General features: G+C 47.5%; 2 protein-coding genes and 1 long non-coding RNA gene across 5 annotated transcripts in view; 2 read left to right on the forward strand and 1 right to left on the reverse strand.

The window, feature by feature from the left end:
- NR1I3 (nuclear receptor subfamily 1 group I member 3) overlaps positions 1 to 3967 on the forward strand; it is a 28420-nt gene extending 24453 nt beyond the window's left edge. For both annotated transcript variants that reach the window (XR_008597989.1, XM_054993864.1), the window contains exon 9: positions 1321 to 3967. Coding sequence is in view for 1 of the 2 variants with exons in the window: in XM_054993864.1 (XP_054849839.1) it covers positions 1321 to 1459 (139 nt within the window). In the remaining variant the exon portion in view is untranslated. The remainder of the gene's footprint in view (positions 1 to 1320) is intronic.
- A 2451-nt stretch (positions 3968 to 6418) lies between these two features.
- Positions 6419 to 17023, reverse strand: TOMM40L (translocase of outer mitochondrial membrane 40 like). Of its 2 annotated transcripts, XM_054998902.1 has the most exons (9): positions 16432 to 17023; positions 13556 to 13623; positions 12494 to 12586; positions 10923 to 11024; positions 10606 to 10711; positions 8829 to 8951; positions 7709 to 7785; positions 7524 to 7626; positions 6419 to 6663 (listed from the first exon to the last, which is right to left on the reverse strand). In XM_054998902.1, exons 1-9 carry the CDS (start codon positions 16535 to 16537, stop codon positions 6524 to 6526), a joined length of 918 nt encoding a protein of 305 aa, XP_054854877.1. In that variant the 5' UTR covers positions 16538 to 17023; the 3' UTR covers positions 6419 to 6523. The 2 variants fall into 2 exon arrangements, with proteins under 2 accessions (XP_054854877.1, XP_054854882.1); XM_054998907.1 differs by lacking the exon at positions 10923 to 11024.
- Positions 17024 to 19141: 2118 nt separating this feature from the next.
- On the forward strand, positions 19142 to 26513 carry LOC129341145 (uncharacterized). Its single transcript, XR_008598097.1, has 3 exons — positions 19142 to 19225; positions 20650 to 20716; positions 26284 to 26513. It is a non-coding gene; the product is annotated as an uncharacterized LOC129341145 (long non-coding RNA).
- The last annotated feature ends 35 nt before the right edge of the window (positions 26514 to 26548 follow it).

The following is a 26548-nucleotide window of genomic DNA, read 5'->3' on the forward strand; positions in this document are numbered from 1 at the left end:
CGTTTGGCCTATCGCTGAAAGCTGGACACCATTTGCTATATGGGGTATTCACTGACTCTGCAATAACAAGTTGTGCTTTATTTTAAAAGCCTCACCGGCAGCTGTTAATGTGCCAGAGAGACGCAGATGGCTTAAAGAGTTATCAACAGTTGACACTGAGCCTCAACAGCATAGGAAAAAGCGGGACTGTGCACAGCATGCCTTAGTGTTCATGCAATTGCATAAATACAAATGTGCAGATAAGATACAGACAACCATTAAGGATAGTTAGGTGTGTAGAACAGCAGGATTTTCGTCTACAGGTACCTTAGATACCAACAAGATTTTCACTGTAAGCTTTCAAGAACCAGAGCTCCCTTCTTCAGACATGGGTAGGAATGGAGATCCTTGAGACAACCACTGATATCTGAAGAAGGGATCTCTTACTCTTGAAAGCTCATACCCTGAAAATCTTGTGGGTCTCTGAGGAGCCCCTGGACTCAAATCCTGCCGCTCTGAAGAAGGGAGCTCTCTGACTCTTGAAAGCTCATACCCTGAAAACCTTGTTGGTCTCTAAGGTGCCACTGGACCCGAATCCTGCTGCTATACTGTAGAACAATACAGCTAACACCTAAAATAGGCACTGAGATTTACAGTTGTATTCTGAGCAGTTACACCCTTCTAAGCCTGTCGAGCAAGGATGAAACTCTGCTTAGCACGGCCCTGTTAATTTCTAGAGCTGAACCTTTGACAGCTCACATTTTAAGAAGGCGATGGTTGTTGTGAAAGCCTTCGACAATATATTTTAAGAAGGCGTTCCCCCAAAATGATGAAGGAATGCCAAAGACAAGAAACGGTTCCAGAAAACATGGATCATAGCGGGACTGCATGAAATTTAAGTGCCTCCAAGTTGTTTTTATATGGGTTTTAATGAGAACGTGAAAGGGGCACAATGTTACTGTGTTGGATTTGGGGGAAAGGCAGCAATACACGGATGAAGCTGCAATAGATTGAATCAGACAATCGGTCCATCGAGGTCAGTATTGTCTGCTGCAACTGGCGGTGGTTCTCCACGGGTCTGAGGCAGAGATCTTGCACATTGCCCATCACTTGATCTTTGTAGTTGGAGATGTCGGGGATTGAACCTGGGCCCTTCTGCATGTCAAGCAAAGATTCTTCCACTATGCCACAGCCCCTCCCCTCAGCAATGTGGGTCAGGCTTGGCCTTAAGGGAGCATGGACAACCCGTTTGCAGAAGAGCCGGTGTAGCGTAGTGGTTAAGTGTTGGATTAGGATCCGGGAGGCAGGAAATTCTGACCCTGGCCCCTCCTCTCTCTCCAGGTTCCTCTACGCCAAGCTTCTGTTGCTGTTGACAGAGCTGCGGACGCTGAAAGTGGAGAACATGCGGCAGATCCTCCATATCCATCACCAGCAAGATCTTACTACCATGACGCCGCTGTTGTCAGAGATTATCAGCTGAAAACTGGAGGCAGGAAGGTGGCTATTGGCCTCCCGTGTCTAGGATGCCTACTGCTTTGACAGCCACCTAGATCGAAAAGGGACAGCTGCCCTGCAAGACCTGACAGCCACCTAGATCGAAAAGGGACAGCTGCCCTGCAAGACCTTTGACAGCCACCTAGATCGAAAAGGGACAGCTGCCCTGCAAGACCTGACAGCCACCTAGATCGAAAAGGGACAGCTGCCCTGCAAGACCTGACAGCCACCTAGATCGAAAAGGGACAGCTGCCCTGCAAGACCTTTGACAGCCACCTAGATCGAAAAGGGACAGCTGCCCTGCAAGACCTTAGCCACGATGAACCCTCTAATTTGAAAATCCAGGCGCTTTTGCAAAATGGGGCAAATTTATCCCTCTTACCTTGAGCCACAGCTACCTTAGCAGATCCAGAATCTCTTCCCTCTGTTCTGAGCCTGATTTTCTCCTCCAACCATCTAATCCTCCTTCCACAGTTAATCCAATAGCAGCCAATCCTGTCTATGGACTCCCCCTTCAAGTTAATCCCAGTTTAGCGGGTCTCATGCGATCCACCCCCTGGCCGATATTATCCGATCCACTGATCCTTTCTAAGCTGCCCCCTAAGCCCTATTAGGTTTTTGAGGTCACTGAAGCATGGCCTACCATACACCTCGTATGATGAGAAGTTCAGGGCAATCTTTGCAAAAAAGATGATTTGATTGGGAAGGGAGAACTGTGCCTGTGCAAAAATTGACCAATCTAGGAGGATTTATAGGAAGGGCTAATGCTGAAAGCGCAAGCGTTAAAACCTAGCAAGCTTTACTGCATTCTTGGCTAACTTCTCTTCAAACTGCATTTTACCAAAGCGGCACCCCTCCCAGCATATGCCTCTGAGCAACTCCCAAGAAAACATATATGTCCACTTGGGTGGGCAACTGCCAACTTAAACAAGCAATTTACACTGTTCTGGATGTCCATGCCTGGAAGAGGACATTTCCCCCAAACACTTTCAACAAATATAGTTTTGGCTGTTCCAGTATTATTTCTGCCTCCAGCCAAAAGCATTGAAGGAAAGGGAGCCTCCTAAATCAGATAAAACACCCAAGTACTCCAGCATTCTCTTTCACAGCCACGGTCAACCAGTTAGATTTCTCTGCAAAGGGCATGAAAACAATCTATACTGCTTCCCATCAGGCATTCAAAGGTACCCTGCCTTTGCCAATGAAGGTTCTACTTCACCAACGTGGTTAACAACCATTATCAAAAAGAGTCCAGTAGCACCTTTAAGACTAACGAACTTTATTGTAGCATAAGCTTTCGAGAATCACAGTTCTCTTCGTCAGATGCATGAGACCATTAAGATAAATCTCTTTCTGAAAGCTACAGATGGCTAGTAGCCCCTGCAAAAACAGCAAAGAATTCAAACTGCAGGCCCAGGATACGCCAATCCCGGTTTTCTCTGATTTGGTAGTCATATATCAGGTCTTGATTTATCTGGCACAGTACCAAATTTTCAATTTTTAAAAACATTTTATGCTCCCATACTGCTTCCTGTATGGCAGACACCTAGGGTTACCAGCTCCTGGTTGGGAAACTCTTGGGAGAATTTGAGAGGGTGGTGGAGTTTGGGGAGGGAAAAGACCTTAGCCATGTATAATGCCATAGAGTCCACCTTCCAAAACATCCATTTTCTCTGGGGGAACTGATCTCTGTGGCTTCGAGATCGGTTGCAATTCAAGGAGCTCTCCAGTCATCACCTGGAGGCTGGCAAGCCTACACACCCTGTGTGGACTGAGCACATAACTGCCAGAAGGAGAGCATTCCCCGTTTGCATAGGGAGACTTCCACTCTTACCGCCCATACCAATTTGCCTTCCAACGGTAGTGCAGACTGCCAGGTTGCTCCAAGGCCCTCGACTCCTTTCTCCCCTGCCCTCAGTCTCAGAACTTAAGTAAATTGTCAGTGGGTTTTCTCAAGGCCTGCAGGCCTCACTGCGATCAGACCCACTGGGCCAGGGCAGTGTTGCTAAGCAACCACAAGCTCAGCTCACACATGCTAGCTGAGGCAAGGCCCAACATCCATCTCCCCTCTCTAGGGCTACCAGCTCTGGGTCAGGAAATCCTTAGAACGTTCTCAGAAGAGTATAATGTCATAGAGTCCGCCCTCCAAAGCAGCCATTTTCTCTGGGGGAACTGATCTCTGTAATCTGGAGACTGGCTGAAATTCTGGGAAATCTCCAGGCCTGGAAGGTTGGCAGCCCTTCTCCTTCCCCTAATCCCCCATACTTAGATCCATATTTCCTTTAGATTCACAGTCAAATAATCCCCCCACCCCAGGATGTTGTACAATCCAACCTAGAGAGGTATTTTCTTTGTATACTGGACCCATTGGGGACTCACTATGGCACTTTGGAGGGGGGCTATAATAGAAGAAGAAGCAATGAGCTGTTTTCTGTCTCGTACATACACCCAAGCACTTTAAAAGACTAATTAAAAGGCTGGTTTTATTTTTCCACTTCTGCAGTCCTCTCTCTCTCTCTCTCTCTCACACGCACACACACACACACACACACACACACACACTTCAACCCTTCCCTATCCTAAATCAATACCCTAGTCCTCAAGTTTTAAGATTAACTTCTACACTTCAGAGCATAGGAAGATGAGCTACAGGGATCATATACCACAGGTCTGCCACTATACAGCCAGGGCCCAATTTCTTACAGTGGACCTGTACAGCAGCATAAACTCCACTTGCTGCCCTTCTTCAAAAAAAAAAATTAAGTACAATTCTTACGGCAGGAATGCCATAAATTTTGCAGCCAACAGGTTCAGCAGCCAAACGTGCCATTTTTGATTGTCACAATCAGATCCAAGTCGAATGGATCAGTCAAGCTCCGCCTAAACAACTCAAGCAGCTGTTAGAAAGGTTTACAGGTGCCCTGTTGTTCGGTGGGAGATCAGAAACTGTTTTCAGCTGAAAAAAATCTGGAAGTTGGCTGCTGATTCCTCACCCCACCAGGAAACCTTACTTCCAGCAAGGCTGTGGCAGCAGCAAAGTTTCCCAGGGTGGCAGATCAGAAGAGGAGTCTCAGTTGATCCCCAGCCCCGATCAGCTGGGACTTCCCCAATCAGCTGGGACCTCCTGAAAGGCTGCAATGCAGCCTGCTCACTGCAAACAGGCACACAATAGTCACAGATAGCCCAGCGGCCTGGCAATCAGGGTATTAAGTGGAACTGATGAGTTTCAGGTATGCTTAATTCGAAGCCAAGATTGGCCAAAAACCAGCACAGCCAATTCACTTCCAGTGCTATAACGTTCAGACCTGGCATGTGTGAAATGCAAGAAAGGGCCTCTGATCACAAGCTCCAGAGGAGTTAGCCATGTGAGTCTGTAGTAGCAAAATCAAAGAGTCCAGTAGCACCTTCAAGACTAACCAACTTTACTGTAGCATAAGCTTTCGAGAACCACAGTTCTCTTCGTCAGAAGTGTGGAGGGTAAGAAGAAATTGGTCAGATATATAGGTGGAGAGGCAGTCAGATGCAGTCAGTAGCTTCTGATAATGGGATCAGTTGGCTTCTGATAATGAAATCAGTTACTTCTGATAATGAGATAACCATTCGTAATCTTGGATTGAATAGAGACTACGAATGGTTCTCTCATTATCAGAAGTAACTGATTTCATTATCAGAAGCTACTGATTGCATCTACTCCCCCCTCCCCCTATATATCTGACCAGTTTCTTCTTACCCCCCACGTATCTGATGAAGAGAACTGTGGTTGTATTGTCGAAGGCTTTCACGGCCGGAGAACGATGGTTGTTGTGGGTTTTCCGGGCTGTATTGCCGTGGTCTTGGCATTGTAGTTCCTGACGTTTCGCCAGCAGCTGTGGCTGGCATCTTCAGAGGTGTAGCACCAAAAGACAGAGATCTCTCAGTGTCACAGTGTGGAAAAGGTGTTGGCAGGTCATTTATAGCCCTGCGGAGAAGATTAGCACATCAAGCACCAATCCATATGCAAAAGAACCTCCTCAGGATACAGTGAAGCCTCCCCCCATTAGCATTCCACACCCACCCTGGGAAACTCTTACAGGATGACTCAGCTCAACCCCACCCCTCCTGAGTAGATATAAATTACCTGCCAACATCTTCTCCACACTGTGACACTGAGAGATCTCTGTCTTCTGGTGCTACACCTCTGAAGATGCCAGTCACAGCTGCTGGCGAAACGTCAGGAACTACAATGCCAAGACCACGGCTATACAGCCAGGAAAATCCACAACGACCACAGAACTGTGGTTCTCGAAAGCTTATGCTACAGTAAAGTTGATCACAAGTTGAATGCCTTTGCCTCCCCAGAATGCAGATCTTTTTAGGCTGGAAATTTGGAGGAGACGGCAGCATTCATACAAGTAAACTACTTCCGTGAGTTAGGAAACACCGCCAGTAAATACCATTTTGGCAAGGTGGCTGAAACACTTACAAAATGACAGAGCGAGACAACATTTGGGAAGGAGGAAGATGCTCTTCAGTATGATTTTAATCAGGTTCCAAATCATCATACACAGAATTAGCAACCATTTCAACAATCAGGGGGGAAGGGGGGGTAGCACCCACAAACCCACTGTAGCGTGCCAGGATGGGAGAACAGCAGCCTCTCTCCAAACTTCAGAACTCCAGCACAGACATAAGCACGGATTCCAGTCCCATCTTCCGAAATGCAGCAAATAAAACAGGAAGGCATCCATCTGTTTGAGTGGGGAGGGGGGACGATCCCATTCTGCCTCCCACCATACCCTCTGCCACTTCCGAGATCAAGAACAGGACTATCCATGTTCACTTTTCGACATCCCTTTGGGCATCCGCCATTTTTCTGTAGGCCAGTCGGAGAACCCTGTCACGGTACGATTCCAGAGCAAGAGAGGGCACGGCAAGCCCCGAATCACCACCCCACACGCACGTCCGTGGTGAACCAGCCCGCTGTCCTCACACACAGCCGGGCCCCTCGCAAACAGTTTTGCAAAATTAAACCGAACTGCGTCTCTCGCAGCTGAGATGAGTCCCAGGGCGCTCAGCCCACGATGATGCTGAAGCCGCAGTGGAACCGATTCTTCCAGTGGTTGAGGAAGGCTCCCAAGGCCAGGGTGACGGGCAGAGGCGGCAGTTTCTTCTCCAGAACGGCCCCCACACACCAGTTACTATCCAAGAAGCCTCGAGAAGAAAGGAACTGTTAAAGCAGCTCAAGAGAGACACCAGCCATCTCCCCACCTTCCCTCAACCTCTCAGACCAAATCCAAGCAGCTCCATCTTTCAACATCTGGCCTGTTTTTCTACCCTCCTTTAAGGAGCTTTGAAGGGAAACTTGGCCTCAGAAGAGGGTCCACTCTCAGACCTTCAGGAAGAAGATGGCCTCCTCTGTTGAAGAGGCACAAAGAGACCTTATCCACTTTGGCTATGGACACTCAACATGGTTTTCCTTCTAGTGGAAAGTGCGGAAGGAAAAGCATTTTAGGGACCCAAAGAAAGCGCCATCTCACAAGCAAGAAACTCCTTTTCAGTGCTCAAAATTCTGGCCAGAAACAGGTATAAGGAGCTTTTAAGGAAATCCACAAGCTTCGTCCTGAGTCTCACCAGTTCCACCTCCACTAGCCATCTAGAAATATAGTCAGGGGACCACTATAAAAAGTAAGGGCCTCCTCTGTCATATAACAACAATAACCTTGTGCTTATATACCACTCTTCAGGACAACTTAACGCCACATTTAGAGCAGTTTACAAAGTCAGTGTTATTATTATCCTCACGACAATCACCCTGTGTGGTGTGTGGGGTTGAGAGAGCTCTGAGAGAGCTGCGACTGACCCAAGGTCACCCAGCTGGCTTCAAGTGGAGGAGTAGAGAATCAAACCTGGCTCTCCAGATTAGAGTCCTGCCGCTTTTAACCACTACACTGCACTAGCATCCAGAAAAGACAATACATGAAATTTGAGGCTCTAGGAAGCCTTACTGGAAGTGTCAAGGGCAAGTCCACTATTCCTGCCTAGACCAGAGAGCATCCCAACCCTTCACTCACCTCTGAAAAGCATGTTAGCTTGAGGAAGAGTCAGCTGATATCCAAAAGCAAAGCTCGTGTCTTGCAGCCGCGTATTGGCTTCAAATTCTACCCCAACTTGAATCTGCAAGAAAAAGAAATTGAAGTAAAAAGCAAAGGACAAGGATTTGAACCCAGGGAAGGGGGAGGATTCATTTTTGTCTCACCTGGTCATTGGCTCGGTGGTAGTAGCTGGCATGAGCCCCACCGTAACCAAGGTTAAGCGTGGCTACCCATTTGAGAGCTATAGCAGGGAGAAGAAGGGGGGAAAATAAGCCATATATACATTGGGATCTGACAAAGGGAGCGCTTGCATGGTGGTTAGAGTCTCAGACTGGCATTTGAGATACGTGGGCTCAAATCCCCATTGTGCCACGAAACTTTCTGGGTGCCTTTCTGCCTAGCCTACCTCACAGGGTTGTTTGGAAGATAAAATGGGGAAGGGAGAATCAAGTACATCACATGTAGCTCCTTGGAGAAAGGGCAGTATAAAAATGTACTAGATACATGGGATTAGACGTGAACAGGGATGGAGTGTGTAGCTCTCCCCGCAACAAAAAGGTAGGCTGAGGATTCTCTTCCACAAAGACTGGAACTCATTCACATAGAACAATTTCGTTTTGCAAGTTAAAAGACAAGTTACACAATCAGGGAATTTTTAAAAACTCCTATGAAAATGAAGGTTTCCTGGACTGTACTACTGGTGCGGGGGGGGGGGGGGAGGGACAGACATTTCAAATGCTTGTTCATGTAGAAAAATCTCCCCACACACAGACAGCTAGCATAACAAGAAGACTAAGTTTTTAAACAAAACTTTTCTTCAAGAGTAAAGTTCTAGCTTTATTAGAAAGTTGATCAGGAGCTAGCACGGGATGAACAAAGGTAGCCGGGTAAAGGAGGGGAATGAGAGAGGTTTTTTTCCTGTTGTTTATAGCAATGATTAATACATTATCAGGTTTATTAGTCCATAAGGTAATGTCTGTTGAAAAACTGAACAGTAACTATTTCTGTTCTGCCACTCTCGTCGTGGATATTTACACCAGTCTCAACACTAGCTTACAACCTGGAAAATTATTCAAAATATTCATAATTCCCACGCCTTCTGAAATGGTACAATCCAACACGGCTGAAATGTAGTCCTTTTCCAAAGATTTATATCAGGTCCCTGCTGATTTTTTGATGTGAAATCACCCTTTGAAACCCACCAAGATCAGGAGAGATACAAAGAAAGTGTGGGTCGGGGCACTTCTCGATTTCAGGCCCCAAATTTTCATCACGGGAACCAACCTGTATACTTCCCAGCCAGTGTGACAATAGCGCCCTCTTCACCCGGCCGCCGGTGGTACACCATTTCACCCCCTAGAACCAACCGCGAAGTCACGCTCTGCAGGAAGTGTGCAACAACAATGACTGGAAGGGAAGGAAACACAGCGTCTGCCATTCGGCAAGGAGACCGAACCATTTCCCACCCCATTGACCATCACTGTGTTGCAAAATGGCAGACAGGAAATGGTCAACCTCCCAAAACACAGCTGCTAAGAGCTTCAGAAATCCTCCAGGGTATAGTTTGCACTAGAACAGGTTGGTTTGTTAGGAGGGGGATCTAAAGTGGGAGACCTCCCAGCTCTTGGCTCAGCAGAAATTTGGGCAACCGAGTGACTTCACAGCATACCTTCCAGTCATGTAACCCAAAGAGATTGCACATGCCTCTGGGATGCTCTAGCAAGTTTTGGGGGATCGCTTGAGCAGCCCAGCAACATATGAGGTCACTTCCGGTGACACAACCGGAAATGAATTACGACATCGTGTGATGCCCAGCCCTGTCCCCAGAAGTTCCCAAGGGTTGCTGGCCCTTGACTGGCAACCCTATCTATTAGTCTACTGGAAGTGGGCGAGAGTTCAGTAGCACCTAGAAGACTAACAAAATTTGTGGTAGGGTTTGAGCTTTTGTGAGTCATAGCTCTCTTCTTCAGATACAATTAGAATATGAGGGGCATTTTAAGGACAGATGGACTCACATTCTAGCTGTACCTGAAGAAATGAGCTGTGGCTCACAAAAGCTCATACCCTACCACAAATTTTGTTAGTCTTATAGGTGCCACTGGACTCTTGCTCTTTTCTACTGCTACAGACAGACTAACACGGCCACCCATCTTGATCTATCTTCTTGATCTATCTACAGGAAGTGTGAGGATTAGGGCAGGTCACCACAGTGGCTCTTTAGTGACAAGCCCCTAGGCTGCTCAGAGGTTATGCTACCACCTGCTCATCCCAAACTGTCTTTGCTATACATCGCACGTTAGTCAAGGGGGTACATGGTGCTCTCTCCCCATGTGACAGTTGCTAAATTACATTGGAGGCGTGATGCTCCATCTTTCTCTAAGCCATACAGTCGTCATGGTGATCCACCCCCTTTCAGAGGCAGTTGCTAGGTTACATACAGCCTGTCCCATTCTTAGCAACGGTTGCTAGGTTACACAGGGGCTGGGATACAGACGTATTTTATGAGGCTATAGAACTCTTTCGCCCTCTAGTGATGGTTTTTGGGTAGCAGCTGCGGTATTGTCACTGCCACAGTTTCAGGCAATCCAGGCCTACATACCATTTTACAGTGACAGGGTCCTGGCTTTTGAGGGCATCAGTTGCCCAACTACATGCAACTTTTCTGCTCTGCATCTCCAGCAAGGATGCCAATGTCCTCATTTGCACCATGGAGTCACTGTAATTACACTAGAGTAGCATCGCCCACCTAACAGCATCCCTGTTGAAAATCAGAGTGGCTCCCTCACCAGCAGGCAGAGAAAATCTCACAGGGTTTATAGCCACATAGATAGTGAAGAAGCATGTAACAGAGCTCTTGTACATGGTGGGGTGCTATCATGTACCAAACAGGACATGATGCCATGCCACAGAGCTCAAATACCAGAAACCAGGCAGGGCAGGACAGCTTTCCCACCATACCCACCTGCTTTTCTCTTGCCCTCTATAAGCCTTAACAACTGGGAACTGGAGAATGAAGCAAAAGATGTGACCGCATCCCCAAGAGTCACATGGCAGCACTCACCTGACTCGCTGATCAAGTCCGGGTTGCCCAATGTCAAGGTGGCTGTGTAGTCATCGCCCCGGAATTCAGCATCAAACTGCCAAGTCACAAACCTGGACTGCTGAGTCTGGAACAAACAGAGGAAGGGGAAGAGAAGCTGGCTCGGGAAGGAAGCAAGATTCGCACCAGGAGCTGGCTGGCTCACTCTTTTGGCCACGGATGGCTTGCCAAGCGAAGAACACAGCTGAATTGTCAGCCTGAAAAAAACGGTCAAGATCCTGTCTTGGGAGCGCCTGCCATCCATATGGACACTCACCCAGGGCAGATGTGGCATTTACCTGGAAGACCGCCTTCGTCCGGATCCGCTCTGCCAGTAGGAAGAGTACCTGAGCATTGAGACTTCCAGCAGTATTAATATCACCGATGAGGGTCGGAAAAGCCTATGGTGGAAGCAGGAAGGAAGGAAAGCTAGGAAAGGGAAGCCTAGGTAAAGAGCTGCTCCTGCTTTGAACTGACCACTCTAGAAAGCCTATAAGCAATGCATGTGCCCTGCACTATCTCAGAAGTATTTCTTGCACAAGAGGTGAACAGCATGCTATTGGGACAGGAGGGGTAGGGCAAAGAGAACCGAGAGCCTAAGGAGACAGAATGAGGGGGCAGAACAGACTATACCACTTCAGACTACTGCAAAAGAATTAAGCTCCCCCACATTAATAATGCCCTATAAATGAAAAAACTGTGACAGCGAGTGAGGGGCTAGGCTGGAAACATTCTTCCTGAGAGCTGCTGTAGCATAGTGGTTGGGTTGCAAATCAGCACTCTGCTGGTTCGACTTCTGCTACTGCCATGAGCTCTGAAGGTGGCCTTGGGTCAGTCACTCCTCTCAGCCCCAGCTCCCCCAGCTGTAGTGTGGGGTAATAACAACACTGACTTTGTTCGGTGCTTTGCGTGTGGCACTAATCTATCCAGAAAGGCGGTATATGAGCACACTGTTGTTGTTGTTATTCCTAAAATCCTCATTTTTAAAAAAATTTGCAGGGCATTTTCACATGAAGGAATCACACCTGGGGTCTGAAGTGGTACAGCCCATTCTACCATCTCATCCGCTGCATGGTTACTTCAGTGTCAGATGCATACTTTGTACATTCTCAGAAGCATCTTTACCATTACAATTGGGGCAATTGCTGTGAACATTCCACAGCACAGCAATAGAAGTATTGCTTTCAATAATCCTAGTGTACTATCTACGGCAATTTTATCCCACCCTTTCTCCAAGAACTTTAGGACTTCTCAGTTCTCACTGGTTCTCGCTTCCCCATTTTAGACTCTCAGCAATCTGTTGAGGAAATATGGCTGAAAGATGGAGACTGGCTTAAGGCCATCCAGTGACCTTTACGGCAGAGGGAAGATTAGTACTCAGGGTTGTCATCCCCTGCCCTAGTTGGGGGGGGGGTTCTAATTCAAGAAGAAGGTAGACCCCCCCTCAGTTATGCATACATACCATAAATCTACCTTAACAAATGTGCCACAAGCACACAAAAAAGCCAGAAAAATATGCAGAGTTAATAACTGTCTACTTCGATTAAAATAAACAAACTGGAATTTTAAATTTCTAAATATTTCTATTGTCTTTTACTCCGGCACAAATAAGTGATTGAGTACTGGGAGTTTAACACAAGGGAAAGATGAAAAAGGAGCCCAAGATAACAACTAAGTAGGCCCGGCCCACTCTGAACCCCTGACCTGAAACTTTAACCCTTAAACCAGTACTGGCTCGCACACAGCTGACCCAGCAAGGCACGTACAAAGATGCAAACTCAACACTTGCCTGCTGTGAAAAACACCCAATCTTATTTCAAATTCTCTCTATGTACCACCCCTGCTGCCAATGAAACTATCGGCCTCTCACCTCTGTGGGGCTGCTTTGCTGATCCCCAACATACGTGGCATTCAGGTGGTAATTGGACTGTCCAATTGTGCTCATATGGATTGTGTGGGACACCTGGAGAGAGAGAACCAGGTTAAAGGGACGGCTCAAAAAGCTGAGGCGATGCAGTCTCTTACCAGGAAAAAAAGAGCATTTTCCAATAGAGTTGCCAGTCCCCCGCTGGGGACAGGGAATCCCCCTCTCCCACCCTCTGCCCCCACTTATCTGGCCAGTGGGGGAAAAGGCAGGGGAACGCACCTCCTGGGTGCGCACTCCTGGGCAGCGCAGTGTGCACCCACGCTTCACAGTGGGCCAATTTGGGTCCCAAAGAGGCCGAATCAGGCCTGTTTGAGGCCTCAATTGGCCCACTGTGAAGCGCAGGAGTGCTCCAAGGCCCTCCTGGCAGCGCTCCCACACTCCTCAGCTGGCCAAATCAGGCCTGTTTGGGCCTGAAATCGGCTCACTGCAAATCACAGGAGCACTCCAGGGTCGAACGCGCCACCCCAGCAGCGCTCCTGCGCTTCACAGTGGGCCAATTTAGGCCCCAAATGGGCCGAAATCGCCCAGAGGATGAGGGGGCCGAACAACCCTATTTGCCAACCATTTCAGAAAGAGTACCACAATTCACAGGACAAAAAAAGAAGAGGCACTTCAGAGAGTACAACCCAAATCAGTAGACGCAGGGCCTTGTGGAGTTGGTTGTCAGGAGACGGCAAGAGGACCAACGCCTGCACATTTCAAGTCTAGTTTTGCCCATGCTGACTGAAAATAAGTGAGGAGCATGGATCCTGGGAAGGCCAAGAGAACGCAAAAACCTTTTTGCTGGACACAGCTAAACTAGTTTCCTTTCTCTTTAAATAAGTAGGACATACATTCCAGGAACGCAAACAACCAAACTGCCTGTCAGAATTCACTGTCCCTCTCTCCCCATTAACCAACCCATACCAAAGCCTAATAAATCAGCCAATTTCTCCACAACATAGTTTAAAAATCTCGCCGCCGCCCCCCACACACAGTATGAAGAACAGTAACAAGAACACAGACCTGAAAATGGCTACTGAGGGCTTTATTAATAATCAGCTTGACTCCTTCCATCTGCTGGGGGAAGACTTCTAGAACGAGGGGGGAAACAGCAAAGTTAAGTTCAATCACATATAAAGAAGGCTATCACACTTTACGCCGAGTGTACTTTGCAAAATTTGGATTGAGTTGTTGCTGCAATAAGACTGTATTATACAAAATAAAGAGGTTTTTATTCCCCTCTCGGCAAAGAAGCTGATGACAGGCAGGAACAAAGGGAATGGGAAGCAAAGGGAAGCTTCTATATTTAAAAAAAAATGAGGACTAGAAAATTAAATTCTTTTTTGGTGTGGGGTGGTGTCTCACTTGACAGCATACTTTCTGCTCTTTCACAGAGGACCCAAATCTTGCAGGCAGGATTTTTGTGCCTTTAACAATTGAAATGAAATCATGCCCTCAAGTCATAGTTGACTTATGGCAACCCCTGGTGTGGTTTTCATGGCAAGAGACTAACAGAGGTGGTTTGTCATTGCCTGGCTCTGCAACCCTTGTCTCCCCTTGAAAGTCTCCCATCCAATTACTAACCAAGGCTGACCCTGCTTAGCTTCAGAGATCTGACAAGATCAGGCACACCTGGGCTATCCACATCAGGGCACCTTTAACAATTAACAAGTAGAAATTCAACAGGTAAATCTTCCACCCAGCCTGGCAACACTGTGGTAAGAAAGGAACTCTTCTGCAGCTTTTCATAGGCTGTTATTTCAGTTTCTTCTAATAAAGAGTCTTGAGGCACAAAAAACTTATTGCGGCTTAAACGTTTGTGGGCCAACATCCACTTCAGCAGATACAGAACCACAGATACAGCTCTCTTACATGTGATGAAGGGGAATTTGGCCCACAGAAACTTTTCCCACACTAAATCCATCCACTAGTAAAGCAACACTAGACCAACACAGCTTATTCCTATGGTCTAAATTTAAGCAACACAAGAAGCTATTTTATATTGAATCAGATCTTTGGTCCATCAAAAACAATACTTGACAACAGCTCCCCAGGGAGGGGCCTTCTACATCATAAGAATCACCTGCTGGATCAGATCAGTGATCCACTTAATCCAGTATCTTGCCTCACAGTGGCCAACTAGTTACTCTGGAGGGCCAACAACATGTCATAGAGGCCCTCCCCTCTTCTTGCCTCCTGGCACTGGTATTCTGTTAACTGCCTCTGAAAGGTGGAGGTTCCCTTTAGTAACACTGGCTAGTAGCCACCAATATACCTATCTTCAATGACAAGCCTACCTGCATCTCCCTAGTAACTGATCCTTTTACCTGGAGATTGATGCTCTTCCACTGAGCCACGGCCCCCTCCCAACAATTACAACAACATTTGATTTATATACGGCCCTTCAGGACAACTTAATACCCGCTCAGAGTGGTTTGCAAAGTGTGTTATTATCCTCACGACAATCATCCTGTGTGGTGGGTGGGGCTGAGAGAGCTGTGACTGACCCAAGGCCACCCAGCTGGCTTCAAGCGGAGGAGTGGGGAATCAAACCTGGCTCTCCAGATTACAGTCCTGCCGCTCTTAACCACTACACCAAACTGGCTCCTCGTCACCCAGCCAGGAAGATGTCTTTCACTTGTTCTGCCCATCACATGCCTTTGAGAGGCAGTGGAGTCCTGCCAGAACACAGTAGTAGCTGTTCTGTGAATGGGCACAGGCAAAGCTTTCAAGAGCTGTTCTAGATTATACTATACTTGCAGCACCGCACCTAGACCTGCCAACAGCCTGGAGGGGTGGGTGGGAAATCTTGCCCCTTTAATAGAGGTTTATTGCATGAAAATGGGCAGCTGAAGATTTTCAAGGCAGGGAATTAAACAACACCCCCTAATAAATAAAATCCAATTAAGCTTTTATTAAAAGGACAGTACTTTGTTTTCCTTTCCAGGCTTTTCGGCAATGCTATTTCTACCCTGCTGGGTTGCTGTGAGGCTTGCAAAGTAGACAGTCAACATTTTGACCCTCCCTTCTTTAAAGATGTGGGGCTGAGGGCTTGATTAAGGCCACCAACAAAGATCAACAAAGGAGGCAAGATTCAAATCCAGAACTGATGCAGCAAAGCTGTTAGAATGAATGCACTCAGACAATGTTAATCCCCCTCCAGTGCTTGGTGGGTATATGCACATGCAGTTTTAAAAGTGCTTGTAGGAGGTTTTCGAGCTTTTTACAAACAATGCAGGGAAGCTGAATTACAATTACGGTTCAACCTTACTGTATTTCACACACACAGAGAGAAAAAGAGTTGTGTGTGTAAGTGAAAGGCAGAGATTGTTGCTTTGGGGTTCCAAAGGAATTTTCATCCAGGCCAGATTGGATGTTGATCCTGAAGGTTTTGTGCCTTCTTCTGGGCACAGAGCAGGGGTCACTAATAACAATAACAACATTCAATGTATATACGGCCCTTCAGGACAACTTAACGCCCACTCAGAGCGGTTTACAAAGTATGTCATTATTATCCTCGCAACAACAATCACCCTGTGAGGTGGGTGGGAGGAGATAACTGGGAATTTCCTGCATTGTGCAGATGGGTGGGGTACCCTTCCAGCTCTATGTTTTTATGTCTGAGCGTTACAGAAGCCCTTGGCACAAACCCTGAGTAGTACAATCTGCCCTGTAGTCACCAAGAGTGAGCCAGAAATGGCACTGCCGACTGATTAAGGGGGAAACATCCTGCCTCTTTAACAGAGATTTAGTGTGTAAGAATGGAGAATTCACCTCCATGCCTGGCATGGAGGTGAAAAGACCACCCAGGAGCCCAGTTTAGGGAGCGGTAGCAGAGCTCCCCCCCCCCCAGTTGCTAACCCCACCCTCGTCCCCAAAGCAAAGCAAACAGGACTTACCTTTGCATTTCCTGTGCAGCTCATCAAAACTGCCCGGGTTAGCCAGCGGCTCCTCCCGACGGGGCCCCCTTCGCAAGACAGGCACGGGGTACAGCACGTTCCCCATGGCCCCGATTCTTGCTTCAACTCATGGGAGGGGGGGCTTAATACTTTCCTGGGCCGCCCTGCCTCCTTCCCTTCCTCTCGATTTAAAAGAAAAACGTCCCGGCTAAGCAAAGGAGCCCATTGGCGCCCACAGAGGCAGCTCCCTGCCAGCCGCAGCCATTCTCACGACCACCCGGGAAACCCGCGTGCACAAATGCACCTTCAGAGGCGCGGCACCTGTTCGCAAGCGTGCAAGGTGACGGGCGGGGTTCTTAGGAGAGGGGGACGCTCTGTGCATGCTCGGATCCACAAGGCAGGGGGCAATTCATAAGGGGTGGGGCATGCATGGGATGGGGATCTCTGGGGTCCGGGCGCCTCAGCCGGGCAGAGCTGGAAGACCAGCAGCCGTGCCCTGGCAACGCATCTTGGAGGGGGCAAGAGGGGCGCGTCCGCCACTGACTCCTCACTCTGCGATCACGATGGGGGCAGCCATCTTCCCCGCACCTGCCCTCCCTGCTTGGCCCTGGAAGTGACTTTGAGCAGGGAATGCCACCCCCTCCGCCCCTTCTGCGGCCATGTTTGAACCGGGCGAGTCCTCCAGTCCCTCCCTGCTTCCCCCCACCCCCTTGCAGGGAAACGAGACAGAATTTCGGGCTGCGCTGCGATTGGATGCCGATGTTGCTACCCGCTTCCTCCCCCGGGCGTTCGTTCCAAACTCCGCGCCCCCGTGCTAAATGCGCTGGGATAACGTTGCAAGCGCGATCTTTTTCTCTCTGCAACGTTCCAGATTCGCCTCCTGGTCCTATTTGTATCATTCTTCAAAAAGTTCCTCTCCTCTCTTCTCTATACCACCAGCGCTTCGAGGCTGGACGCCATGATGGGATGCTCAAAAAAGGTTGCCATCCTCTGGGTGGCGCCTGGAGATCTCCTGGAATTATAGACTATAGAGAATCGTAACAACAGTGTGCTTATGTAGGGTCTTTTGGACAGATTTTAAAATTCTATGATATATTTTTATAGCTCATATTTTATACACTGGAATTTAGGACTGTTGTAACTGTTGTTGATGGTTCTTAATGGCCATTGACCATAAACAATAAAACAAAACAGCTTAGTGCCCCACTCAAAGAGGGGAACAAAGCCAGTGTTGTTGTTATCCCTGCTATGCAGCTGGAGAGCTGGGGCCCAGAGGCTGGCTTACCCTGGGTAAGTTACCCAAGGCCACCTGCTGAGCTCATGGCAGTCATGGGACTTGAACTAGCAGAATGCTGATTTGCAGTCCAACCACTTACTGACTGTGTGTGTGTGTGTGTATTATGTGCCATCAAGTCACTTCTGACCTATGGTGACCCTATGAGTGAAAGACCTCCAAAATGTCCCATCTTGCAAGCTGGAGAATGTGGCTTCTTTTATTGAGTCCAGCCATCTCATTTTAGGTCTTCCTCTTTTCCTACTGCCTTCCACTTTTCCTAACATTGTAAACTTTTCAAGAGGGTCTTGCCTTCTCATGATGTGACCAAAGTACGATAGCCTCAGTTTTGTCATTTTAGCTTGTAGGGACGTAACCACTATGGTTCAACGTAGTTTCCCTGGAGAAAATGGCTGCTTTGGAGGGTGGACTGTACGACCCCGCTGAGCTCCCTCCCCTCCTCAAATCTCGCTGTCCCCAGTCACCATCCACAAAATCTCCAGGAATTTCCCAGTCTGGACTTAGCAACCCTATGCCCAGTCATGTATGTCCTGCAAAATATAACAACCGCAAGCATCAATTCTCTTACTTTGGGAGAAAGTCCCATTGAACCTCTGTAACTTCCTTCTGAGTAAACATGCATAACCCCCCTCCAAGAGCATTGTTTGTAACTCTTGGCATAATGTTAACAACAACAATAACAACTGTGCTTATATATCACTCTTCTAGACAGATTAGTACCCCACTCAGAGTGCTGGACAAAATCAGTATTGTCTGACCTGATCCTGTGCCGGATTATTTAAAAGCCTAGCCAAGTGAATTTGGTAGGGCATACTCCTGAGTAAGTGTGCCTATAACTCTGACAGTGCAATCCTAGGCAGAGTTACACCAGTCTAAGCCCATTAAAGTCAATGGGTTCAGACTGGAGTAACTGTTTAGGTTTGCATTGTGGGTCTGCGTGGCAAAGGGGTTAGATTGCAAGGGGGGGAAGCTGTGTTCAAATTCCCACTCAGTAAACTGGTTGACTTTGGGCCAAAGAAGTCCCAAAGAATGTTTACTCAGCTGTCAGATGTCCCTGGGAAGGGACACACACACGCACACCAGTAGCAACTGGCATTCAGAACTGCATTCCAGAACCAGATGCCAAGCCAACTGGCACAAAACAGTGTGCAGTCTTTTCAGTTCTCCAGAGCTCTCCATTCTGAATGCATGCAACTAGCAAATCATTGCTTAGGATCTGTCCACCTCTGCAAATTTCTCTTGCCGTTGCCTCCTTCGCATACACAACTGTTCCAAGTCCAGGGGCCCTGACCTCTGTAGCTTTAGGCCAAACCAATGGCAACTTTTGTATCCAAATCTGCCGCCCATGACGGCATGAGAGGGCAGCCAGACTCCTCTCCTGGGCCCAGCCCCCATGCCCTTTCCTTTCCAACTTCCAACCACCATTGCTGAGATTGTCGGTCCAGTAAGCAGTCCAGGCAGGCCTCCACGGTCCATTGCAACTAGGGTTGCCAACTCCAGGTTAGGAAAACCCTGGAGACTTAGGGTGCAGCCTAGGGAAGGAAGGGTTTGGGAGGAGAGGGACTTCAGCGGCGTGTAATGACGGAATCCATCCTCCAAAGCATCATTTTTTTAAAAATAAGCTTTTATAAAATTTTCAACATATTTATAAAACACACAATAAAAAAGAAATGAGAAAAAACAGAATGAAAGATAGGAGGAGAAAAGAAACAAAGAAGTTAAGGAAAAACAGAAGAGCAGATAAAAAACTAAAAAAGGGGGGGAGAAAAGAAAGAAACTAACATCTATAGAGTAAGAATATATACCTATTTTCCATTTGAATCACACTAAGTTGAACATTTAGCAGTCCTTGTTTTTCCCAGATCTCTGCAATCTGGAAATCAGCTGTCATTCTGGGAGCGCTCCAGGACCTACCTGGAGGTTGGCCCCTAACTTGCAACTAAGAATCCCTCCCTAAAGAATACTTTTAATGAATGATGCCATTTCTATTGGGTTCATGAGACTAATCTGAAGAAGACTTTGGGAGGCAGCTTTTAGCTCAAAAATATCACAAAGATATGCACACCGCATGCATCTGTGAATATAGTTTTAGGTAGGTAGCTGTGTTGGGCTGCAGGTAAAACAGCAGAATCTGAGTGCAGTGGCACCTTACAGAGGAACAAGATTTTCAGGGTAGGAGAATTTGAGTCCAGTGGCACTTTAGAGACCAACAAGTTTTTCAGTGTATAAGCTTTTAAGAGTCAAAGCTCACTTCTTCTGACTGCTCTGGCTCTGAAAATCTTATACCTTGAAAATCTTTTGGGTCTCTAAGGAGCCACTTGCGCACAAAACCTGTTGGTTCTACTGCAGACACCAACACATCTACCTCCCTGAAACTGTTAATATAGTGTACGCGCGCGCGCGCGCGTGCGCAGGATACGCAGTTCTGGCAGTTCCCCGAAGAGGGTCACATGACAGGTGGCCCCGCCCACCTGGCTCAGCCATTTGGGGCCTGTTTTTAACCTGGATTGGGACCGAAACGGCTCGGATCGGGCCTCTGACAGGTGGTGGATCACTCTCCCACGTGGGTCCCTTTTCAGCCATTTTCAGCCCCTTTTTGCCATTTTCGGCCCTGAATGGCCAGGATTGGGTCCAAAACAGCCAGGATAGGTGAGGTCAGGGGTGTGGCATATGCAAATCAGTTATGCTAATGACACGCCGCCCCGGTGCTGGCAAGGGTCATAGCATATGCTACTGAGTTATGCTAATGAGTTCCTCCAGCTCTTTTTCTACGAAATGACCCCTGCACATACCCCCCAACAGGGCACCCAAGGTGGAAGATCACAGATCCCTAGATTCATTTGACTTGATAATTCAGTATCATTCTGTTGATTTCTGCTGTGAAAATTTGGTGGCTTGTGTGTGTGTGTATGTGTCGTTTCTAGGAAAGAAACAAAGGTGAACTAAAGCTTTTCTACTGGATTCCTGTTGGCGGCAGGCATGGAGAGTGGGGTGAGTGTCAGGTGTTCTGCTTTGTCCAAATATTGTGGAAGTGGTGATTACATAACTAAACCTTTTGGACTTAAAAAGCACCCGGTGACTCTCCAAACACAGTGGCATGTGATTGCGCGCTTCCAATGACGGAAGACACTGCCTGAGAGTCCACCACAGCCATAGATGATCTCTCAAAAGCTGCTAACCCAGCGACTTGTGACAGTTTCCCCAGAACTTGAGGGCAAAACAAAAGGAGGTTCCCCCCCCCCCACCTCCATCCCTCCTTCCTCCTCTTCTTCACTTTTGTCCCACTCTGTGGTTTCTAGTGATAAGAACATCTGGATCGTGCCAACAGACATATAGAAAACTGAGTGTATTCATTTCTGTAGATATTTACTCCACTTTTCATCCCAAAGCAGCATACAACATTGTTCACCTTTCTTCCATTTTATCCTCACAGCAACAACCCTGTGAGGTAGGTTAGGCTGAGAGGGTGTGACCAGCCCAAAGTCAACCAGTAATCTTCCGCTGAGTGGGGATTCAACCTGTATTCTCCCAAACTCTCACGTCAAGTCACACATTACAGAGTCCTAGTTTTTCCAACATGCCTGCCCACAGGTCCTTTCAACAAGACATGCGCTGAGGGATCTTGGTGGATTCACAGCGCTTAAGGGCTGATTTGCACGAAGTCCACAGCACATAGGAATAAGGGGCTGCACCATTTCTCTCAACCTAAAGTGGCTCCTGGGACTCTGCTGTTTTCCCCAATGGGTAACTTTCATGAACTGATGGGCTACGTGTAAGATTACCTAGTGGAGCAAATCGTGCCCCCCTGGGCCTGTTGCCAGTCAAGAAAATGGGGTGGGGTGCAGTAGGGAGGGGTGCGTGCGCACATGCTTAAGCTCCCTCTCCCCGTATGATGTGTTCCTAACGGGTCATTTCGTAGAAAAAGAGCTGGAGGAACTCATTAGCATAACTCATAAGCATAACTCATTAGCGTATGCCACACACCTTGACATCACTGGAAGTGTGTCATTGGCATAACTGATTTGCATGTGCCACACCCCCTGACATCACCTATCCTGGCTGTTTTGGACCAATCGTGGCCATTCAGGGCCAGAATTGGGCCCAAAATGGCGAAAAGGGGCTGAAAATGGCCAAAAACGGACCCCACAAATGGTCAGGATTGGGCCGCTGCTGAGTGGGAGAGTAATCCACCACCCGTCAAGAGGCCCAATCCGGGCTGTTTCGGCCCCAATCCAGGCTGAAACGGGCCCAAAATGGCCGAGAGTCAGGTGGGTGGAGCCACCTGACATGTGACCTCTTTGAGGAACTGCCAGAACTGCGTTCCTGCGCGTTCCCCCTCGAAATGAGCCCTGGTTCCTAATCTGAAACGACCATGTGTGTCGGGATGCAACTTGGCCATCAGTTTTGTTAACATCCACCCTGCAAAACCTGCAGTGTTTTCAGTATCTGTCCTGACTTGTTCTCTTTACTAAGGCTGATAAAGAATTCAATATTTTGTAGCAGATCAGTCGCCAGCCAATGTATGTAGGTTAGGCTGAGAGTGTGTAATTGACACCAGTGAGCTTCCATGACAGAGTGGGGATTCGAACCTGGATCTGCCAGATCCTTGTCTGACACTCTAACCCCTACACTATACTGTCTCTCGGCGACAGTAAGTAGGAAACTTTTTCAAAGCCCCTTGCCCTGAATAAAGAAGAGTGTGTAAAGCAGGGGTCATTTTGTAGCAAAAGAGCAGGAGGAACTCATTAGCATAACTCGTTAGCATATGCCACGCCCCTTGCCATCACCAGAAGTGTGTTATTAGCATAACTGATTTGCATATGCCACACCCCCTGACATCACCTATGGCTGTTTTGGACCCAATCCTGGCCATTCAGGGCCGAAATTGGGCCCAAAATGGCCAAAAAGGGGCCCAAAATGGTCAGGATCGGGCCGCTGCTGAGTGGGAGAGTGATCCACCACCTAGGGTTGCTGGCTCCAAGTTGGGAAATTCCTGGAGATCTTGGGGGTGAAACCTGGAGAAAGTGGGGTTTGGGGAGGGAAAGGACCTTGAAATGGCATAATTCAATAGAGTCCACCCCGCAAAGTAGCCATTTTCTCCAGGTGAACTGATCTCTGTGGCCTGGAGACCAGTTGTAATTCCGGGAGATCTCCAGCCACTACCTGGGGGCTGGCAACCCTACCACCTCCTGTTGGAGGTCCGATCCGGGCCATTTCGGCCCCAATCCAGGCTGAAATGGGCCCAAAATGGCTGAGATGGGCGGGGCCACCTGACATGTGACCTCTTTGGGGAACTGCCGGAACTGCTTTCCTGTGCGTTCCCCCTCGAAATGAGCCCTGGTGTAAAGTATAAAGTGCCATCAAGTCAAAGCAGGCTTACAGTGACCCAAACAGCTTTCAAGGACAGAGACATTCAGAGGTGGTTTGCCATGGCCTGTCTCTGCATAGCAACCCTGAGCTTTCTTGGTGATCTCTTCCAAGTACTAAGTACTAACCCTCTTTAGCTTTCAAGCGCTGATGAGATCTGGCTACTCAAATCAGGGCAGCCTTCCCTGACTTTTTTTTTCTGCTTTCATTAATAAAGAAAATACAAAGTTTCTTGCCATTTTCTGTACTGAACGCATAAGGAAAACGTTCAGGGAAATTTAAGGCCTCCTTAGGAAAAGACTTTCTAAGGTCGAAAGGGGAGGGGGGAAATCAAATCGATGAAATTGACTTTCCCCCCTTTGGAGGGGAATAGAACGTTGTTAGAATGTTTCACCCATAGGCTTTGGCCACTGGAAAGGCTTAAGAGGTGTTTTTTTACCCCTTGGACTCTTTTTTTCTTGCTGACTCAATTTCCCTGTTTCTCTCCCCGCTTCTGACTTGTTGGAGGTTAATGTCCAGCGATAAGATTAAATGCAAGCACTGTCCTTCACCCTTCTGCTTACAAACCCCACTGCAAGCTGTGAGCTGGCAAGACCTTTTGGGATGTCTGCAGGAGAGGAGGTCAGAAGTTGCCAAGTTTTTCATTGGTGCCTTGCTTCAGCCTGATGAAAAGGGGCTGGTTCCTGCTGACCCATTTGCTGCTAAAGTCAAGCCAAGCTATTCAGCAGGTGTCAACTCAGTCAGAGCCAAGCTACAAGTGATGAATGACACTTGCCTGGCAAGTGAACAGACTCACGTGTATTCCTCCCTGTTCACTTGCCATTCCCTTGCTCTTCACTTGATCAAGTGGAGAGCAAGTGAATGGCAAGTGAACAGGGAGGAATACACGTGAGTCTGTTTCACTTGCCAGGCAAGTGTAGTTCGTCACTTGTAGCTTGGCTCACAGAAACTTGGAAGAATCACTCCGTGTTTGTAAGGCCTGAACTGCAAGCCATTCGTTGATTCCAAATAAGAGACTGTGCTAAATGAGAGCCAGTTTGCAAAGCTCGATTTATGTAAGCAGCAAGAATGATAAAGGGTGTTGCCAACTTCTTTCTAGGCTCTGGCTTCTCTGCCTTTAACAGTAGCCTGACATGCACAAGTAGGTGAAGCTATTTCTTAGTATGGAGACAAAGCACTGCAAGAAGCTTCACTTTTCTTTTAGGGAAATAAAAAAGAATGATACAGGAGCATTGATGTAGGGTGGCCCCCATTTTTGCTGAACAGAGCCCCTGTGCGTTTAATGGCCATCTAAAAGGCAGAAGAGGAGAAATTCGTTTTTATGTGACGCTTCAAAGTACTATACCTACAACAGTCCTGTAAGGGAGGCCAGTATTATTAATAACCAGATACTATGCATATCATCCCCCTGCCTTCGCATTCCACAGCGAGGGTCCTGGAAGGTAACAGCAAATTTTATTTTACTGTGCACATGGGCTGAATATTGTTTGAATGTTTTCTCCTTATATCCTCAGTACAGAAAAGGGCTAGAACACTTGGGTTTTTTTTTAAATGACAGCAGAAAATTCAGGCAAGGTGTCTCTACCATCATCAAGAGACGGAACTTGTCATATGCTAGAAAGTCAAATGTGTGTTTTGAACAGTGGGATATGGGAGCAAGCTAGCTAGCTGAGAGTCTCAACACCAGGGCTTTTTTCCAGCTGGAAGGCGGTGGAACGGAGTTCCGGAACCTCTTGAAAATGGTCACATGGCCGGTGGCCCCGCCCCCTGATCTCCAGACAGAGGGTTGTTTAGATTGCCCTCCACGCTGTGCAGCGTGGTGTGATTTTCAAGTGAAAAAATCTTACACTTGTTCTCCCATTGTGGATATACATGCGCTGCTAGGGAGACAGAGTACACTTGAATATAAGACTGCACAGAAAGTAAGACACTTGAGCATCCCCGTGTAAGGTGTCTTGTGCAGAGACACTCTAAGATCACAGATCTATCCAATCCAACATCCCATCTCCAGGGCTCATTTTGAGGAGGAACATGCAGGGGACGCAATTCTGATAGTTCTCCAAAAAGGTCACATGTCAGGTGGCCCTGCCCACCTGATTTTTGGCCATTTTGGGCCCGTTTCGCGCAATTCGGGGCCCCAAATGGCCAGGATCAAGCCCAAAACAGCCAGGATTGGTCCTGAAACGGCCGAGATCGGGCCTCTGATGAGTGGTGGATCACTCTCCCTCTCAGCAGCGGCCCAATGCTGACCATTTGGGGCCCATTTTCAGCCATTTTCAGCCCATTTTTGCCATTTGTCCAAAACAGCCAGGATAGGTGATGTCAGGGGGTGGGGCATATGCAAATCAGCTATGCTAATAACACACTTCTGGTGCTGTCGAGGGGCGTGGCATATGCAAATGAGTTGTGCTAATGAGTTCCTGCAGCTGAAATGACTCCTGCCCATCTCCAACAATGCCCAATGGCTTGGGGCATTTAAAGGCAACCAGCATTCAATTTAGTATTGAGAGAGAAAGACAGAAAGAGAGGTCTCATCTGTGAACAAAGAGGATTCGTTGAACTATCATGGCTGTAGGTAGATCTTTCCTGCTCCATCTTGAGGCTGTGAGTTCCACAAGCTACATACAAGTAGTATGAACATCAGAGTTTTTTCTAGCCTGAACTACCGCCATCTGGATGTCCCAATATTATATGGTCAAGAGAAAAAGATTTGTCTGCTTTCTCCCCAATATGCATCGTTTCAGAAACCTCCAAGTTTTTTTTTTAAATAAACTTTTATTCTCAGCAATCTAATAAACATATGTACAATAAAAAAGCATAATTTAACAATGCATGTGATAAACATTATTATACCGGAACAGCATAAATATTACATTATTGTGACATTTTTCTTTCCTTAAGTGTACATATTTCTTTATCTTTGTGAGACTAGAGTATTCAAAGCTTAAGAAGTGATATAGATCCATACAATATAGTTCTATTGCATCAAAGTTCTAATTTCAGAAATTTATGATACAAAGTTGTTGCCCCTTGTACAAGTTTTTTTTTAATAAACCACACATCCCCTGTCCTCAGCCATCTTTTCCCCATTAACCAAAAAGTCCAGAACATGTTAGCTGTTCCTTGTAGAGAAGATGCTCTGACCTCTTGTCCAGTCTTAACCACTTGTCCTTTTTCTACCTCTTCACCAGGATCCTTCCTGAGGCGGAGGGAGGGTGACCCAAACTGGACACAACCTGCTAAACGCAGCAGTGCCGAGGATGGATATTATAATGGCCCTGCAGGCCACATCACCCCTTCCACCCCTGAAGCTGCTGTAATTTTCCTGCCCTGTCTTATCGCTGTGGTGAGGGGGGGAACTTGACCCTTAGACCCCAAACTTATTTGCCCAGGAAGTGTCTCTGTTAGCAGTTGTATATCACGTAAGCAAAATATTCAGAGCCAGAAAATTGCGGG

Source organism: Eublepharis macularius, chromosome 1 (assembly GCF_028583425.1).
Source record: "Eublepharis macularius isolate TG4126 chromosome 1, MPM_Emac_v1.0, whole genome shotgun sequence".
Classification (NCBI taxonomy): Eukaryota; Metazoa; Chordata; class Lepidosauria; order Squamata; family Eublepharidae; genus Eublepharis; species Eublepharis macularius.

Excerpts from the sequence above, each read along its gene's own strand:
- TOMM40L (XM_054998902.1), bottom strand. The coding sequence starts at position 16,537 with ATGGGGAACGTGCTGTACCCCGTGCCTGTCTTGCGAAGGGGGCCCCGT. Across the intron at positions 7,786-8,828 it reads ACTGGCTGGGAAGTATACAG|CTCTCAAATGGGTAGCCACG; the intron begins GTTGGTTCCCGT and ends TCCCTGCTATAG. Across the intron at positions 6,664-7,523 it reads AGCTAACATGCTTTTCAGAG|GCTTCTTGGATAGTAACTGG; the intron begins GTGAGTGAAGGG and ends TTTCTTCTCGAG.